The following is a 17,332-nucleotide window of genomic DNA, read 5'->3' as shown; positions in this document are numbered from 1 at the left end:
TCAGCAGGCAGTATCACACAGGATAGGATCAGATACACTGCTCAGCACACAGTATCACACAGAATTGGATTAGATACACGGCTCAGCAGACAGTATCACACAGAATAGGATTAGATGCACGGTTTTTATGTGCAATATAATCATTATAATTTGTTATAACTAACTGCAGTTGGTTACTATGCCCAGGCAATTCGGGCTCTTCAGCTAGTGTGTGTGTGTGTGTGTGTGTGTGTATGTATATGTGTGTGTGTGTATATGTATGTTCAGTAAATGCACTCAATACTTGGTCAGGGCTCCTTTTGCATCAGTTACTGCATCAATGCAGCATGGCATGGAGTCAATCAGCCTGTGGCACTGCTGAGGTGTTATAGAAGCCCAGGTTGCTTTGACCCTTCAGCTCGTCTGCATTGTTGGGTCTGGTGTCTCATCATCTTCCTCTTGACAATATCCCATAGATTCTCTATGGGGTTAAGGTCACGTGAGTTTGCTGGCCAGGTGAGTTTGCTGGCCTATCAAGCACAGTGATACTGTTGTTTTTAAACCAGGTATTGGTACTTTTGGCAGTGTGGACAAGTGCCAAGTCCTGCTGGAGAATGACATTTCCATCTCCAAAAAGCTTGTCGGCAGAGGGAAGCATGAAGTGCTTTAAAATTTCCTGGCAGATGGCTGCTCTGACTTTGGTCTTGATAAAACTCAGTGTACCTACACCAGCAAATGACACAGCACCCCAAACCATCACTGATTGTGGAAACTTCACACTAGACCTCAGGCAGCTTAGATTGTGTGCCTCTCCAGTCTTCCTCCAGACTCTGGGACCTTGATTTCCAAATGAAATGCAAAATTTACTTTCATCTGAAAACAACACCTTGGACCAGTGAGCAGGAGTCCAGTTCTTTTACTCCTTGGCCCAGGTAATACATTTCTGGTGTTATTTATTGGTCATGAGTGGTTTGACACAAGGAATGTGACACTTGTAGCCCATGTCCTGGATACCTCTGTGTGGTGGCTCTTGAAGCAATGACTCCAGCAGCAGTCCACTCCATGTGAATCTCCCCCCAATTTTGTAATGGCCTTTTTTTTAACAATCGTTTCAAGGCTGCAATTATCTTGGTTGCTTGTGCACCTTTTTCTACCACACATTTTTTCCTTCCACTCACCTTTCCATTAATATGCTTGGATACAGCACTCTGTGAACAGCCAGCTTCTTTAGTAATGACCTTTTGTGGCTTACCCTCCTTGTGGAGTGTCAATGACTGCCTTCTGGACATCTGTCAAGTCAGCAGCCTTTCCCATGATTGTGGAGCCTACTGAAACAGACTAAAGGCCCCGTCACACTAAGCGACTTACCAGCGATCCCGACACCAATATCAAGGTGTCAGGATCGCTAGTAAGTCGCTATGTGATCGCTGGTGAGCTGTCACACAGACAGCTTCACCAGCGATCAGCACAGCGATGCCGAGCGCCCGGCATCGCTTGCCATCGCTGTAAATAATAGAATCAAAATAAAAAATATAGTTATTCTCACCTTCCGATGTCCCGCGCAGTCTTCCGGCCTCTCTCCACGCTCAGGTCCCAGTGATCCTTTGCACGAATGACCGCGTGATGTCACGGTCTCGAGGGATAACAAAGTCTCGCGGTCATTCGTGCAAAGGATCACTGGGACCGGAGCGTGGAGAGAGGCCGGAAGACTGCGCGGGACATCGGAAGGTGAGAATAACTATATTTTTTATTTTTTTTATTATTTTTTACACCTGATCGCTGGTCTCCCGCCTGTCACACGCAGCAATGCGTGCTGGCCAGCGGGAGACCAGCGACCAAAGAAATGTCCAGAGGTTTCTTCCAGCGATCAGCGATACCGGCAGGGGGGGCCGCTCGCTGATCGCTGTCTCACACAGCGATCTCGCTGGTGAGATCGCTGTTACGTCACAAAAGTTGTGACTCAGCAGTGATCTCGCTACCGAGATTGCTTAGTGAGACGGGGCCTTAAGGGACCTTTTTAAATGCTTAGGAAACCTTTGCAGGTGGTTTTTGTTAATTATTCTAATCTACTGAGATAATGACTTTTGGGTTTTCATTGGCTGTAAGCCAAAATTATCAACATTAACAGGAATAAACACTTGAAATAGATCACTCTGTAATGACTCCATATAATGAGTTTCTCTTTTTGTATTTAAGAATTGAAATAAATTAACTTCTTGATGATATTCTAATTTAGCGAGGAGCACTTGTATTATGTGCACCATGCTCATATTGTAAATTACTTTATCGTTTATTTAACTTTTCTGCTTTTTTATGTCAAGATCGTTCACTACATGGCTGCTATTAGTTAAGTGATCCGGTGTTTACCTCGTTGTGTTTCCGTTCTCCATTTTTTTTTAATCAAAATATTGTTTGCATTTTCTTATTCCTTCATACCTGGACAACTTCCAGCTCCTCTTTGGAAGGACTTATTGAAATATTATAAACTGAAAAAATACTGTACTGTCAGCGTGCTCATTTATATAGTTTGCTTATGTTTTTGTTTCGGACTAGGTGTCTGCAGTGGACTCACTGGAAGGACCCCTACTACAGGTGGAAGGTCTCAGCGACCTGCGTCTTGAACTTCACAGTAAGAAGATGAACATGCACTCCGTTCTGATTGATGAGCTGCATCGTCACCTGTACATTAAATCCACCAGCCGTGTTGGGCAGTGGAGCCAGGACAAGAATAGAAGCGGGTATGGTGACAAATTATAGCCTAAATGTGTTTTATTATTTTTAACCTGGTTAAGATTCTAAGGTTTGTGAGAGCGATGTGGCTTCTATCGAGCTGCTTTTTTTGATCTCTGATGCCATCACAGTACCAATCCCGTATAAGATAAGCATCTAAGTGCTGTCTGACATTCTGGTACTTCTGGATGCACTCATACAGTCAATGTTTAGTATCTCTAACTTTCAGTCTTGCACATGTTTTTTCCCAAAGTCAATTTGGGAGTTTTTGGACGACAGTTAAAGAATGATGAGCCTTTAAAGAGTTTTCTGTAACTTTTTATCACACTAAGTCGTTCATTTCCTAAAATGTCACAAAAATTGCTTTAGAATAACCGGTGTACACAAAATAACTAGAGTACATTTGCAAAAAATTTTGCGACTTTCTGAAAAGTTATAAATGATGAACCAGTGTAAAAAATCTGCAAGCCTTAAAGGGTTTTTCCACTACTATTTGCCCCCTTTCATATGTCGTAACTCTTCCTAACAATCAGTTTTCTAATATAATTTTATTATCTTTATTTCTTTTGTGAGCTCATCTCTGTGAGGGTCATATAGTCCTCTGTTGTCATGCAGGTTCTGCTAACTTGCGATCTAAGAACTGGGATCTAAGAGTGAGAAGAGCATGTCTTTGGAGGGGTGGGTCTCCCTTTCAATGAGTGACAGCAGTCTGAGTACGCATGTTTGGATCACAGACTTCACTCTCCTCCTCTGCTTGGATCCTGCGGAAGCTGACAAGTGCTGCTTGTTATTAGAAAGCATATCGCAGCGCTTTTCAGCTGAAGGGGCCAGCACTGTAAAGCATCAGAAGGAGCTAAGCGGAAGAGGAGAGTGAAGCCTGATCTGATGCTTTGGAGTGCTGGCACTTTAGCTGAAAAGCAGTGGGTTGCGCTGCTTGTTGTTACCGTGGGGCACAGCCCTAGCTGCCGGGTCATCGTCACAGCTACGGTGTCACACTGACATCAGACAGCATGACCCTGCAGCGCTCTGACGGCGGTAACTGTCTTACCGGCTGTAACGTTACTGCTGATCAGAGCCTCCAGTGTTTCTTGCGATGTCACACAGATTACAGCATGGGAAACACCATAGGAAGACAGCAAAAACTCAGCAAATCCGCAGGAAATCGGCAACCATTTTTATAACTTTTTGCTTCGGATTTGACTGACTCAGTTGAAGTCAGTGGGTGAAAAACGCTAAAAATCTGCACAAAGAATTGACATGCTGTAGAATAAAATACACTCCAAATACTCAAAGGAAAATTAGTGATCGTGTGCACAACACTTCAGGATTTTCATTGAATTAGCTGGCATAAGGATTCCCTGACTGTTTTGGCCCAATTTTGAGAGGAAAAAACGCCGCAAAAACGCACAGTGTGCACACAGCCTTAGGAGCAAATGAAAAACAGACAATATGGCAAAAAAGAAAACTGCAGATGCATTGGCGGATCTGGCCTATGGTGTCCTTTTTACGAATCCTGTTAAAGGCAGACCATTTTAGACAAGTAGCTCAAATTATAGTTAACCTCTATATGTGTGGATTTTTTTTCCACCTTCATTAAATTTGTTGCACAACTGGTATGCTTTCCTCTAAAATATCCTATAATTAAGAAATACATTGTGGTATTGTTTGAGTGGAGCATAGTTAAGTTGTGACAATTTTTTTTTTTCTGTTGCTTTTAATTTGAGGGCATTACCCTCAGGAGCTGTATTATCATATAAGGTCACCAGTCAGCACATATTGAGGCGGTAGAATCTCCTTCATTTTCCAAGGGAAATCAGTCAGCCAGGAAGTGCACAGAATGCTGATGTAGCCGTTTCTGCAGAGTTTGCTGCACTGCAAATCTATTACATGTTGGAGGACTCTTACTGAGCGCACAAGGCGAATTACAAATGGATCCTTCGATTTGCAGATGGTTTGATATGGTGTTCACATCCGTATGTGTTAAGAAGATATTCTAAACTAAATTCTGCGTATGTATATTTTATATTTGTATGTATTCACATAGGGTTGTATTCTTTTATTAAAGGTAACCCGACATGACCAAAAATATGAATTATTTTTTAAATTGACAAGTTGATTTTAATCAATACATCCTGTAATAAAATTAATTTCCACAATTGGATATGTTTAAATAAAATGTTCCTGTGCTGAGATAATCTTATAAATGTGGCCCTGCTGTGCACTGTGTAATGGCTGTGTCTGACCGTACAGGAACATGGTCTGATCATACCGCAGCTCCTGGGCAGGGGAGGAAGAAAAAGAGTATACAGACATTCAGCACGGCATCACAGAGGATTCTTTTTGTCAGATAAAGCATTTTACTGCCTGTTTTTAAAAGATGTTAAACATCAAAGAAAAAAATCAGCTGTGCCCCTGCTGTCCTGTCTGTATACTCTCTTTTGCTTCCTCCCCTACCCAGGAGCTGTGGTATGATCAGACCATGTTCCTGCAGGGTCTGACACGGCCATTGCACAGTGCACAGCAGGGTCACATGTCTAAGGCTAGTTTCACATTAGCGTTTACGGCCGCAGCGTCCCCAGTGCTAAAGATAGGGGACGCAGGATGCATGCAGCGTCATGCGCCCGAAGGCGGAGCTACCGGCGGAGGCACGGCAGGGGCGGGGATTAGCGGCGGCCGTGCGCAGCCCGAAGCTGCGGCCGTAAACGCTAATGTTAAACTAGCCTAAGATTATCTCAGCACAGGAACATTTTATTTAAACACATCCAATGGTGGAAATTATTATTCCAAAATCTGTTGATTAAAATCAGCTGTGTTTGTGTGACAACCCCTTAAACTCATTTTCTGGAAACCACACAGGTACATAGCCACAATGGTAGGATCCATCCCTATGTTTGACTTGTAGTGTCTAATAAGACTGTGTATGTGCACACGTTGCGGATTCTGCTGCAGATCCGCAGCAGTTCCGCAGGCATTGTACAGTACAATGCAAAGCAATGTGATTTAAAAACCGCAGTGCACATGCTACGGATTTTTCCGCTCTGATTTGCTGCGGGTTTAAATCCGCAGCATGTCAATTCTTTCTGCGGATTCTGCTGCGGTTTGACACCAGTTCCATTGTCCAGGTGTCAAACCGCAGGCAAATCCGCAGATAAACCGCAGGTCACTTTACCTGCGGTTTTAAATGCAAATCCACGCGGAAAAATCCCCAGCTGATCCGCACTGTGTGCACTCACCCTAACGATCATTGTAAGGGGTGGTGGCACAGGGTCAGGTGTGACATCACCTATTGTGATTGTTGAATCCTGTGTTTTCACCTGTGTATAGAGGTGTTATCAGTCATTGTAATCATGCCTTTGATGATGAGGAAACTGCTGGAAACTTATCCTGAAAAGATAGGAAATATGGACCCCTTTTAATCAAGACTTGTTAACGCCGGTCTTGATGAGATGACTTGTTTGAGTTGGATGCTCCAGATTCATTAGGCGCATGCCTCTTCATGAATTAGGAGCATCTGACAAGTGGTCTTCACCCCTGTGCAACTAGCCACAAATCTTACTCCAGTTAACGACTGTAGTAAGGAATGCCACAGGTCATTATGAATTAGACATACTGTGGCCTCATGCCATCTTTCACACCCCTGTCCTGCTCCAGCTCCTCCCATTTTGCTTAAGCTAGGCAAAACTCTTGTGGAAATAGCAAAAGTTGCAAAATTGTTGCACAACTCAACATTGTCTTAAAATGTTCCAACTTTTCAATGCGATATATGCCAGAATTCTGGCACAACGACTTTGATGTGTCGGGGCCAATGAATCTTAAAAAGCCACAATGTTCAGTGTGAAAATTGCAAGATTATTAATTTTCTTTTTCTTTTTTTTTTTTTTTTAAGTAAAGATCATTTTATTTAAAAAAAAAATATGGCGACGATCGCTTTCCCTTTTAATGGATGTCCCTAAACCAAGATCTCAAGGGTCTTTTTACAGTGTTTTTTCGTGACCCATTATATTTTATGATAATAGTAGATTTAGGTCGATATGTTTTGTGTTTATTAATAAAAAATATAAAAAATTTACTTTAGATGGTTTCAAATTGTAGCATTAGTTTTTCATTTTTTCAAGGGAATTTACAAAATTTATTTTTAGGGACCTGTTTAGTTTTGAAGTGACTTTGGGAGACTCAAAGGCCGCTATTTAGCCTTGAATTGCCATAACAAACATCAGCACCACACAATCATAATTTCAGAATGCCGATGGGGTTAAAGAGGAAGCCCCCCACACTCTGTGAACCATCTATATTTTGTAGTTACTAGTAACAGCAGCATATAAGGGGTTAAACTGTCAGTTCCAACACTGATAATTGCTGATGCAGCAAGTTGTCAGCTATAGTGTACAGCCGACAGCTGCTGGATTGTCTCTTGTATGGGGATGCCATTTTTTTTTTATATCTCAGGTTAGTAACAAGACATGTTGGTGGTCATTAAGGGGTTACTGCATGCAACATGTATGAGTCCTTTGGGGATGGCGGTGTTGTGGAGGGTTATTGATCGTAAATTTGGATATTCAGTGATTTTTTTCTCTCTTTTTCTTATAATGCAGTTCGCTTCCAAAAGATTCCCCTCTTCCTGTTCTTGATGTCACAAATTTGTCTACTCCTCGCAAGTTCCTAGATACCTCTCAGTTTGGCTCTCCAGGTTGCTCCACCGGTAGGATATTGTGATGGTTATTGTGCCCGCTTTCTTATGTCGTATGTACTGACTGCTGAAATCGTTTGAAACATTAAAAGAATGCTCCAATGCGTTTGGATTTTCCATTTACATTTATTTCTTATGGTGTTCTTCATGTTGATTTAGCTCGGGACTTATTGTCTTTGCTATTTGCTCTTTAAAGGGGTATTGCCATCTTCAAGATCCTATCCCAATATCTAGTAGGTGTAATAGTAGTAGTAATAATCACTTTAACAAATTCCTCCAATTAGAAATGTAGTATAGTTTTTCCGATTCGCTATGTCTTTCCTCATGTGCAGGCATCGTAAGACCTTTGGTTTTCATGGTTATGACCGCCAACAGCTAGCTAACTAACTGTCAATATATCAGTGATCGTAACCATGGATACTTGAGGTCCTTCAATGCCCTGCACATGAGGAAAGAGACATAGTGAATCAGAAGAACTATACTACTTTTCTAATTGGAGGTATTTGCTAATATTATTATTCTTATTAAACCTACTACATATTGGGATAGGAACACAAACAAAGCACAGAATGAAAAATATGCAAAAATACCTTGCAGTAAGACATATAATAGTAGTCAGCAAGTGCTGATAAAAAGATGACAACAATTACAGGGTATTTAGTCGATACGTTTTTTGCAAAAAAATATATGCCAAGCTGCTCCACCACGTCAAGGTAACCCCTATCGAAGCAGTCCCTATCTAATATATTTAAAACCTAAACAAGTGAACAGTGTCTAAATGAGCAGGATTAAGACAGGCGCTTACCTGTATGGGCTCATGGCGTGAGACAGCTCCTTTTGTGCATGTCACACAAGAGAGGGATGGGGTCTCTCAAATCATGCGTAAGCACAGAAAAAACTGGATTAAAAACACATGTGACATGCACAAGTGTGAACAAGTCTGTAAGACAATGTTCACGCCACCCATTGACTGAAACACAAATAAAGCACAGAATGAAAAATATGCAAAAATACCTTGCATATTGGGATAGGATCTTAGAGATGAAAATACTCCTTTAAATGGGTCATCCACGTTCTCTTATTAGTGCAGCTTTCCTCACACACTGACCAGAACTTCTATCGATACAATTGCAGCTAGTGGAGGAAAATGTTACCAGACTGATCCATTAGCCTCAGCCAATAGAAAAGCCGCTTTCTCATGTGAGGTGTTATACAATTAGAGGAGGTTGATGGACTAGTTGAGTCACATGTTCCTCCATCAGCAGCTTTTGTCTTGACCGAAGTGCTGGTTAGTGTTGTGAGGAAAGCTGCAGTAACAAAAGAAAATGGACGACCCCTTTAAGGCAACTTGTAATGAAATACGCTGATCCAAAACCGTATAAAGTTACATAGTATCCTATGTTATGTGTTAAAGGAAACCTGTCAGCAGGGTTGTGCACAGTAACCTACACACAGTGTCAGGTCGGCGCCGTTATACTGAATTAAATGATGCATTTGTTGATGAAATCCGTCTTGTGGTTGTTTCTTAAGCTTTATTTTCAGTTTTGTGTTAATGATATGCTCGTGTCCTAAGGCAGGGCAGGTGTATGTAGTGCTCTGATTAGATATTCATAAGGCAGACTGCTGACAGGTCACTGATCCCTCACTGACCTGCCCCCTAGTTTGCATAATGAATACCATCACATACTGAATTAAAAAAAAAAACGCTTCTGCAGTTAGGTGCTGGCCGTAGTTAATTGTTACACCGCTCCGCCATACTCACCCGGCCTCCGCTCCCACGCCGCAGTCGCCCTCCGCTCCCACGCCGCAGCCTCTCTCCACCCGACGGCCGCGGCGGTCACCTGAGACAGGCCCGCGACCGATACCTTCCCTGCATGCTATGCGCATGCGCCATAGGCCGTGGCCGCGCCTCCTTCCCGCTTCTTATCCTCCGGCTGTGCCCTGACCCGGAAGCACCTTTGGACCAATGGCTGACCAGACGGGGCCATATCAGGCCGCTTCCCCCTGAGGGGGGCGCCTGTTCGTTGTGTTTCCTGACACTCTGGCCTCGCTCCATCGTGCACACTCTGCTCCTGCAGTACCTGTCTCGGCTGCTCCTCACAGCAGCTTCTCAGTCCTGCTACCCGTGTTCCTGGTTACCTACTCCAGTCCTGCCTTCAGTGTTCCTGTCGTCCTACTCCAGTCCTGCCTTGTGTTCCTGCCGTCCTACTCCAGTCCTGCCTTCAGTGTTCCTGCCGTCCTACTCCAGTCCTGCCTTGTGTTCCTGCCATCCTACTCCAGTCCTGCCTTCAGTGTTCCTGTCGTCCTACTCCAGTCCTGTCTTCAGCGCTCCTGCCGTCCTACTCCAGTCTCAGTCTTACTCCGGTCCATCCTGAGCCGCCCCTCTCGGTACCGGCTACCGTGGTACTCGAACCCCTGGGCCTGCTCCTAACGGTCCCTGTATAGGGGTCGGTTCCACCTGGCAGCTCGCCCGGGGTCCCTCGGTGCCACGGTCCAGAGGGTCCACTCTCGGAGTTCCCGCTCCTGACCACCCGCGCTAACATTAATGCTGCTGTTGTGCAGGCACCGGTGGCGCCATTTTCAAATTGACTTTTCAAAAAGATGGCGGTGCCATTTTGGAGGGAGGACATTTTTTTTTTTCTCCTCCAGCAAAATGACTCCGCCGGCGCCTGCGCCACAACAGCTATCGGATCACTATACAAACCGATAGCTGCTACTGCACAGGCGCCCTGGGCGCCATTTTCAAAATGACTTTGTTTTATTTTTTTCCTCTCTCTAGTAAATCTGCAAAATGGATTAAGTGCACAGTAACCATGCGATTATGCTGCAGTACAGTTGCCACGGCCGACACCTGCCTGAAGAAGCGTTTTTATTTTTAAATTCAGTATGTGATGGTATTCATTCTGCAAACTAGGGGGCAGATCAGTGAGGGATCTGTGACCTGTCAGCAGTCTGTGTTATGAATATCTAATCAGAGAACCACATACACCCACCCCGCCGTAGGACACGGGCATATCATTAACACAAAACTGAAAATAAAGATTAAGAAACAGCCACAAGACGGATTTCATCAACCAAGGTATCATTTTAATCAGTATAAGGGCGCCGACCTGACTCTGTGTATAGGTTACTGGGCACAATTTTGCTGACGGTTTCACTTTAAGGAAGCACTCCTTCCGTCAAAATTTTTATCCTCCTAACCTATTGCTGTCATCTATTATATAGCACTGTGTTGCCCTTCTACCCATTTATGGTAAACCGGGTGATAAATTCCCATTGAACAGGTGAATTTCAGACATTTAGTGTGGCATCTGGTGACTAATGTATACTAGTTATACAGTATCCAATTAGTGGCTGCTTTATCTGGACCTATGAATGTACCTCTTAACTCCTTGTTATTTTTACAGTTAAAGACCTGAGCCTTCAAGACATCAAAGAAGATCCTGATTCGGACCCTGAGGAGAACAGCACAATATTTATGGGAGTTCTTATTAAAGGTCTAGCAAAGCTGAAAAAGATCCCAGAGACTGTGAAAGCCATAAAGGAGCGCCTAGAAAATGAGCTAAAGCAGATTGTAAAGCGTTCAACCACTCAGGTGGCCGACAGCGGCTATCAGCGAGGAGAAACCGTGACTCAGGAGAACCAGCCACGGTAAGATGTGTACTGCAGACTCACAGAGCAGTCAGCTCAAGAGTGATCAGTGTTCTACATATTCTGCATCCCATGGCTTGTGGTGTGTTACAAAGTGGCAAAATTTCTGCAAACATGCCCAGATTTTTATGCCTCTTCGCAATGAGGAAAAACATGTATATTAGACCGGTTTCACATTTGCGTTAAATGCCGCAGCGTCGGCCTGTGCACGGCCGCCGCTAAGCCCCGCCCCCTGCAGTGCCTCCGCCGGTAGCTCCGCCTCCGGGCGCATGACGCTGCATGCGTCATGCGTCCCCTATCTTTATCACTGAGGACGCCGGCCGTGCACAGTATGCGTTTTGGCGGCGCCTGCATCCTTTTGACGGTGCGCCGACCAGCGCCAAACGCAACCTGTTGCAATTTGGGTGCGCTCGGCGCACCGTCAAAAGGACGCAGGCGCCGCCAAACGCATACTGCGCACGGCCTGCGTCCTCAGTGCTAAAGAATAGGGGGCGTCATGCGCCCAGAGGCGGAGCTACCGGCGGGGCACTGCAGGGGCGGGGCTTAGCGCAGGCCGACGCTGCGGCATTTAACGCAAATGTGAAACCGGCCTTACTTACCAGTAATGTGTTTTTTTGGAACCCATGAGCGCACCAATGAGAGAGGGGATCCGCCCTGCAAAGAAACCTTCAAGATTAAAAGGGCGGCACCTCTCTCCGCATCAGTCGGTGCTTTTTCTGCCCAGAATGTTGCGATCGCTTTCGTGGAGTGGGCTTTTAGGTCGCCAGTAGCTGCTTTGCCTGCTCCAGCATAGGCCATCTTAATGGCCTTTCTTATCCACCTTGATATGGTACCTTTTGAAATTCTTGTTGTTTGACTAGACCCCGAAAGGTGATGAATAGAGCCCTATCCTTCCTCCAAGATTTCGCAGATGTTAAAGGTAACCTGTCACCAGTTTTGTGAAATGGCAGCTAAAAATATCACCTTATTTAACGTCTACTATGCATTAGCTAAATCCTTTATAGAACCCCCTGACTCCCCTTGAATACTTCTGAAAACCTTTTTTAGTTTTTCCTGCACTGTATGGTAATCTTCTCTCCAAAGTGGACCCTGTGAATGACAGGAAATCCTTATAGTGATTTGCTTCCTACTACTGAGTAAAGTAGAGACCAGATAATAAGAAAACCCTTTTCCCTCTAGCAATGACCTCTCAAGTTCCAGGCTGTTAAATTCACCTGAGGATGGAATACGGACCCCTGAGCAAGAATGTCCAGGTATTCGTGACTGACATGTCCTTCAGCCAAAATAACCAAGGTCTCTTGGGCCAGAAGGGAGCTATGAGGACTACCCTTGCCCCTGTTCTTCCTGAACACCGCTGGAATCAGACATATTGGGGGAAAGGCGTATGCAAGGCTGAAATCCCTTCTGATCTGAAAGGTGTCCACTACTTGAGGGTTTCCACTTGGGTTCAAGGAACAGAACTTCTTTAGCTTACTCTTTCGCAGGGTTGCGAGTATGTTGATCTCTGGACAGCCCCACATGGCCTCGATCTGAACACTGAACTTTTGAGGGACCATTCTCCATGTAGCAGTGTTTGCGGCTCAGGAAATCTGCCTTAATATTGTCCCTTCCCTTAATATGTAGAGCGGTCAATGACAGCATGTTTGCTCCTGCCAGCATAAATATCCGCTTTGAAATTTGCATTAGGTTGCTGGAGCGAGTGCTCTTCTGATGGTTTATCTAATTGACCGTGACCTTGTTGTTCAAGAGTATATTTACGTGGTGGCCTTGTAGGAAGGGTAGTAGACTGTTTAGTGTGTTTTCCACTGCAAGACGGTCCCAAATGTGAGGATTCCCATCTTTCTATCTGTGTTTCACAGGTGTGTCAGGTGTGACAGACAGTCATCCTGGATCCGGCTGTAGAAGGTCATTGCGAATAGCTCTACAAGCACCTTCTTGATTTTTGCATCTCTGTTATGGAGTGATATCCTTCTCCTTCTAGGACCCAACAGTTACCTCCACCTTCTGCTGCCAATTAACACATCCTTGCTGAAGGTTTTAATTCCTGCAGTAACTTCAGCTAGGTGTTGGTGTTAGCGCAAATTCCCTCTTGTTGGAAGGACTAGCAATCGACTAGCGTCTTCTTGGAGGATTGCTGGCGTGATATCTTGGTGGTCTTCTCAAGATAAGTGTATCCCCTCGTTCGTCCACCCTCTCTGTTTTTAGTTGTAGTGGGGGCTGACTAGCAAACCCCGTCCCCTCCCTATCCAAGGCCTATCGCTAGAGTCAGGCAGGGATTAGGTTCCTGCTCAGCGCTAGGTGCGGAACCTACTTAGGGACATTTAGTATAGACAGGGTGTTGTTAGATTTGCCTAGGGGTCTCCGCTTCACTCCCCTCTCCTTTGTCCTGCACCTTGTTTCTCCTTCACTCAGCATGACACTGTGACCATGTCCCTTGGACTAGATGGCTGTCCAGGAGAGTCCCCCCATCCCTTGGGACTGGCATCTGTGGTGAATACCCTGGTGATGTGGGGAACCCAAGGCACACCCTCCTGAACTGACACTGTCCTCAACTACCAATGGAGCGAGTGTATCACTTGTTGCGGAAGAGTCAGTTTGCCTTCTAGATAACCTTGTAAAGAACTCTTGCTTTCTAGGATGTTTAATTGCAACTTCCGTGAGTGGATCTGGGCTCAATTTACTGCTGGATGAGGGAACCCAGTAGGGAAATTGCTTTTCTGAGGGTGATTACCGAATTTAGACTGTAAGCTTGCGAGCAGGGCCCTCATTCCTCTTGGTATTTGTTATAATCTATGTGATTATTGTTATGCTGTTAATGTCTATTGTCTGTACAAATCCCCTCTGAAATGTAAAGTCCTGCGGAATATGTCGGCGCTATAGAAATAAAATTTATTATTATGTATTGCTATAGAGATCAGACTGACTATCATTTCTCTTTTTTGATCTGGTAGATGACATTGTTGTCGGTTTGAGTCCAACATAGGACCGAAAAAGATCTGTGTCCTTTGTGGGGCTAGCCTTGATTTTTCTAGGCTCAAACACCACCCTAAGCTCTTCAATGATGGTGCATATTTCCTCCACTTGATCCCTACAATGATCGTGAGAGTTTCCTACTATTAGGGAATCGTCTAGGTAAAGAATAATCAGTCTGTTCCCTTCTCTTAATTGGGCCATAACCTCTGCTATTAGCTTCTTAAACACACTGGCTGCAGCAGCTAGGCCAAATGGGAAGGGCATTGTATTGAAAGTGCCTCCTGATTCCTCCTACTATTACAGCCAAAAAACTTACATATGGAAGGTAAACTCACCAAACCCTGACTGATGCACTAGCAGGATGCAGCAGGCCTCGATTGATAAAGGCTTAGGGCAGCACAGGTGCAACCCACTGATGAAGACAGCCAGTAACCCAACAAAGGAGGGGCTGGTTGCCTAGTGGGAAAAATGCACACAGATAAGGCTTGCCTAGGACATCAGTCACACATTGCCGTGCAAAGTGTCTGAACAGCCTATTGATCACGCCCATAGTATTAGCAGGTGGGCTGTTCTGCACTATATACATGCATCACACCGAAAAAAAACAAGCCAACATAAAGAGGCCTTGCTGCGTCCTGCAAATATGATAAAAAGTGCAAAAAGATAAAAAGACATGCGGTATTAGTTGCTATTTTGGCCAAGACAGATAAGCTCGCAATCCAAACGTCAAGGATCCCTAGATTTTGCGAGTTCCTAACACTAAATTTGAACAGCTAACATAAGAAAAAATTCAAAAAAAACTTACATATGGAAGGTAAACTCACCAAACCCTGACTGATGCACTAGCAGGATGCAGCAGGCCTCCATTGATAAAGGCTTAAGGCAGCACAGGTGCAACCCACTGATGAAGACAGCCAGTAACTCAACAAAGGAGGAGCTGGCTGCCTATTGGGAAAAATGCACACAGATAAGGCTTGCATAGGACATCAGTCAGTCAATAGGCTGTTCAGACACTTTGTACCGCACTGTGTGACTGATGTCCTATGCAAGCCTTATCTGTGTGCATTTTTTCCACTAGGCAGCCTGCCCCTCCTTTGTTGGGTTACTGGTTGTCTTCATCAGTGGGTTGCACCTGTGCTGCCCTAAGCCTTTATCAATGGAGGCCTGCTAGTGCATCAATCAGGGTTTGGTGAGTTTACCGTCCATGTGTGTTTTTTTTTTTTTTTTTTTCTTATGTTAGCTGTACTGTTATAGCCACCCTGAGAAACTTTGGAAATCTTGCATGTATTAGCACATGGTAACGCGCATCCTTTACATCTAGGACGGTCATAAAACAACTAGGAGAGAGCAACAGTACTGCTGACTTTATCGACTCCCATCTTGAACATGGGAATTTTTAAGAACTTGTTCAAGTCTTTCAAGTTGATTACCATCCTGTACGAGCTGTCCGTTTTTCTTTATGAGAAGCAGGAAAGAATAAAACCATTTCTCCTTTTCCTCCAGTGGAACTTCCAGTATAGCGTTCTTTCCTAAGAGGTTTAACACCTCTGTCTCTAATGCCTGTTGTTCGGGCAGATGCACTCGTGTGGCAGTCACGACGAATCTCTGTGGTGAGTGTTTTAGAAACTCCAGCCTCAACCCTGATTTTACTAGATTGAGGATCTAGCTGCTGGAGGAAATTTTCTCGTAGGTTGGAAGGAAGAGTTAGAGTACCCCCCTTCCCCACGGGAACAAAGTCATTTGGAGGTTTTTCTGCTATCATTGGAGGGACTGCTGAAATGGAATATTTTACTCTTTCTGTGGCGATCATCCCACCTATTTTGTTCTTTGACCGTTCTACTTCAGATGAACTTTCTCCTCCGAAAGGAGTGTTTGAAGGATGAAAAGGGAGATCTTTGGAACCCTTTATTATCCCCTGCCTTCTCAAGGATGCTGTCCAGGGCTTTGCCAAATAAGTACTCTCCTTCACAAGGGAGAGTGCACAACTTCCCTGGTCAGTACTTTAATAAGACAGCTTTGCAGCCTGCATTAGATAGTGCTGCTGACTTTGCTGACAATCTAGCTGATTCTGCAATTGCATCTGACCAGAAGTTCGTCTACTCTTTCATTACTGGGAGTGTGGCCGTGATGGAATCTCAAGGTGATTTATCCCTCAGCTGGTCTTCTGACCTGTTCCACCAGACCTTAAGTGATCTGGCCTTACAGGTTGCCACTATGTCTGGTTTCAGTAGCCCTGCCGATGACTCCCAGGTACCTTTTAAGAAAAGCATCAATTTTCCTGTCTAAGGTGTCTTTTAATAACACTGCATCCCCAAAGGGAAGAGATGATTATCTTGAGTCTTTGGTAATGGCAACATTGAGTTTCATGGCTTTATTCCAGGACGTTGTCACCTCCCAGTCCTTGTATTTTCTCATTAATAGGTAAGGTTTATGCTTTCTCTGTTCCAGAGTCCCAAACATTATATCCTGTAATGATTTTTTTGTTTTGCTTTGTTTTCTGGTTGACCAAGCCCATTGTGGACCTTACTGCTTTTACTAGATTGTTTTCCCTTTGAAGAAGTAGACAATGACCTATTCCAGAGTTGCTTTCGGATGAGGATGAACTAGAAAAGTCATCCAGAACACCCTCGTCTGACTCTGTAGCTGATAAACGTGGAAGACCTCTTGGTCTTGTGTCTGTGTGGTGTTTTCCCTGAGTGAGATAGGGATCTAAATGAATTCTCTGTCCTAATGAGGGATTTTAAACTAGAGGTAAAATTAGGAGTCCCTTCCAATATTGTATCGTCAATACAAGACTGACACAATTTTTTTAGGCCATACCCTGGCCAACCTTGACCACACAGAGCACAAGGTCTGTGATTTGTTCTTCCTAAACATTTCTTAGGAGGCTCCTAGCCACAGAGGTGAGAGGAAAAGGAAAACCTCATTAGTAAGCTGACATTCTCTTAGATCACTCACCACTCAGAGGATATAAAGGGGTAACAGAACGGGAGGCAGAATGTCATCCGAAATCTCTCCTTTAGAAACCTCAAAATCCTCTATTCTGCTGGAGCTGTGCCGACTTGACCTGGAATCTCTGGTCCTGAGTACTCCGCTTGATCGTCCGACAATCTTGTCCTGGTGTGGCCTCTATTTCTCTTGTCAGCGCTTTTCGGGCCGGAGACACTGTGGCTGCTCCGGGTCTGAGGGCTGCTGTTGCTGCAGCATTGTATTCTGCTGCTGTCTCGATAGTGAACTACACGCGCCCCTGGCTGACCGGCGATCCACCTTAAAATACACTGACTCCAGGGGATGTGCCGGCAGGCGCTCTCC

General features: G+C 44.6%; 1 protein-coding gene across 3 annotated transcripts in view; it reads left to right on the top strand.

Annotated features, from left to right (window-relative positions):
* EXOC4 (exocyst complex component 4) overlaps window positions 1-17,332 on the top strand; it is a 685,438-nt gene that overhangs the window by 94,881 nt on the left and 573,225 nt on the right. For all 3 annotated transcript variants that reach the window (XR_012233307.1, XM_073580982.1, XM_073580983.1), the window contains exons 4-6: window positions 2,533-2,717; window positions 7,302-7,408; window positions 10,804-11,047. Coding sequence is in view for 2 of the 3 variants with exons in the window: in XM_073580982.1 (XP_073437083.1) it covers window positions 2,533-2,717; window positions 7,302-7,408; window positions 10,804-11,047 (536 nt within the window). In the remaining variant the exon portion in view is untranslated. The remainder of the gene's footprint in view (window positions 1-2,532; window positions 2,718-7,301; window positions 7,409-10,803; window positions 11,048-17,332) is intronic.

This window comes from Dendrobates tinctorius, unplaced genomic scaffold, assembly GCF_039654945.1.
Source record: "Dendrobates tinctorius isolate UK_male_01 unplaced genomic scaffold, ASM3965494v1 ptg000066l, whole genome shotgun sequence".
Classification (NCBI taxonomy): Eukaryota; Metazoa; Chordata; class Amphibia; order Anura; family Dendrobatidae; genus Dendrobates; species Dendrobates tinctorius.
This window is presented reverse-complemented; position numbering and strand designations above follow the sequence as displayed.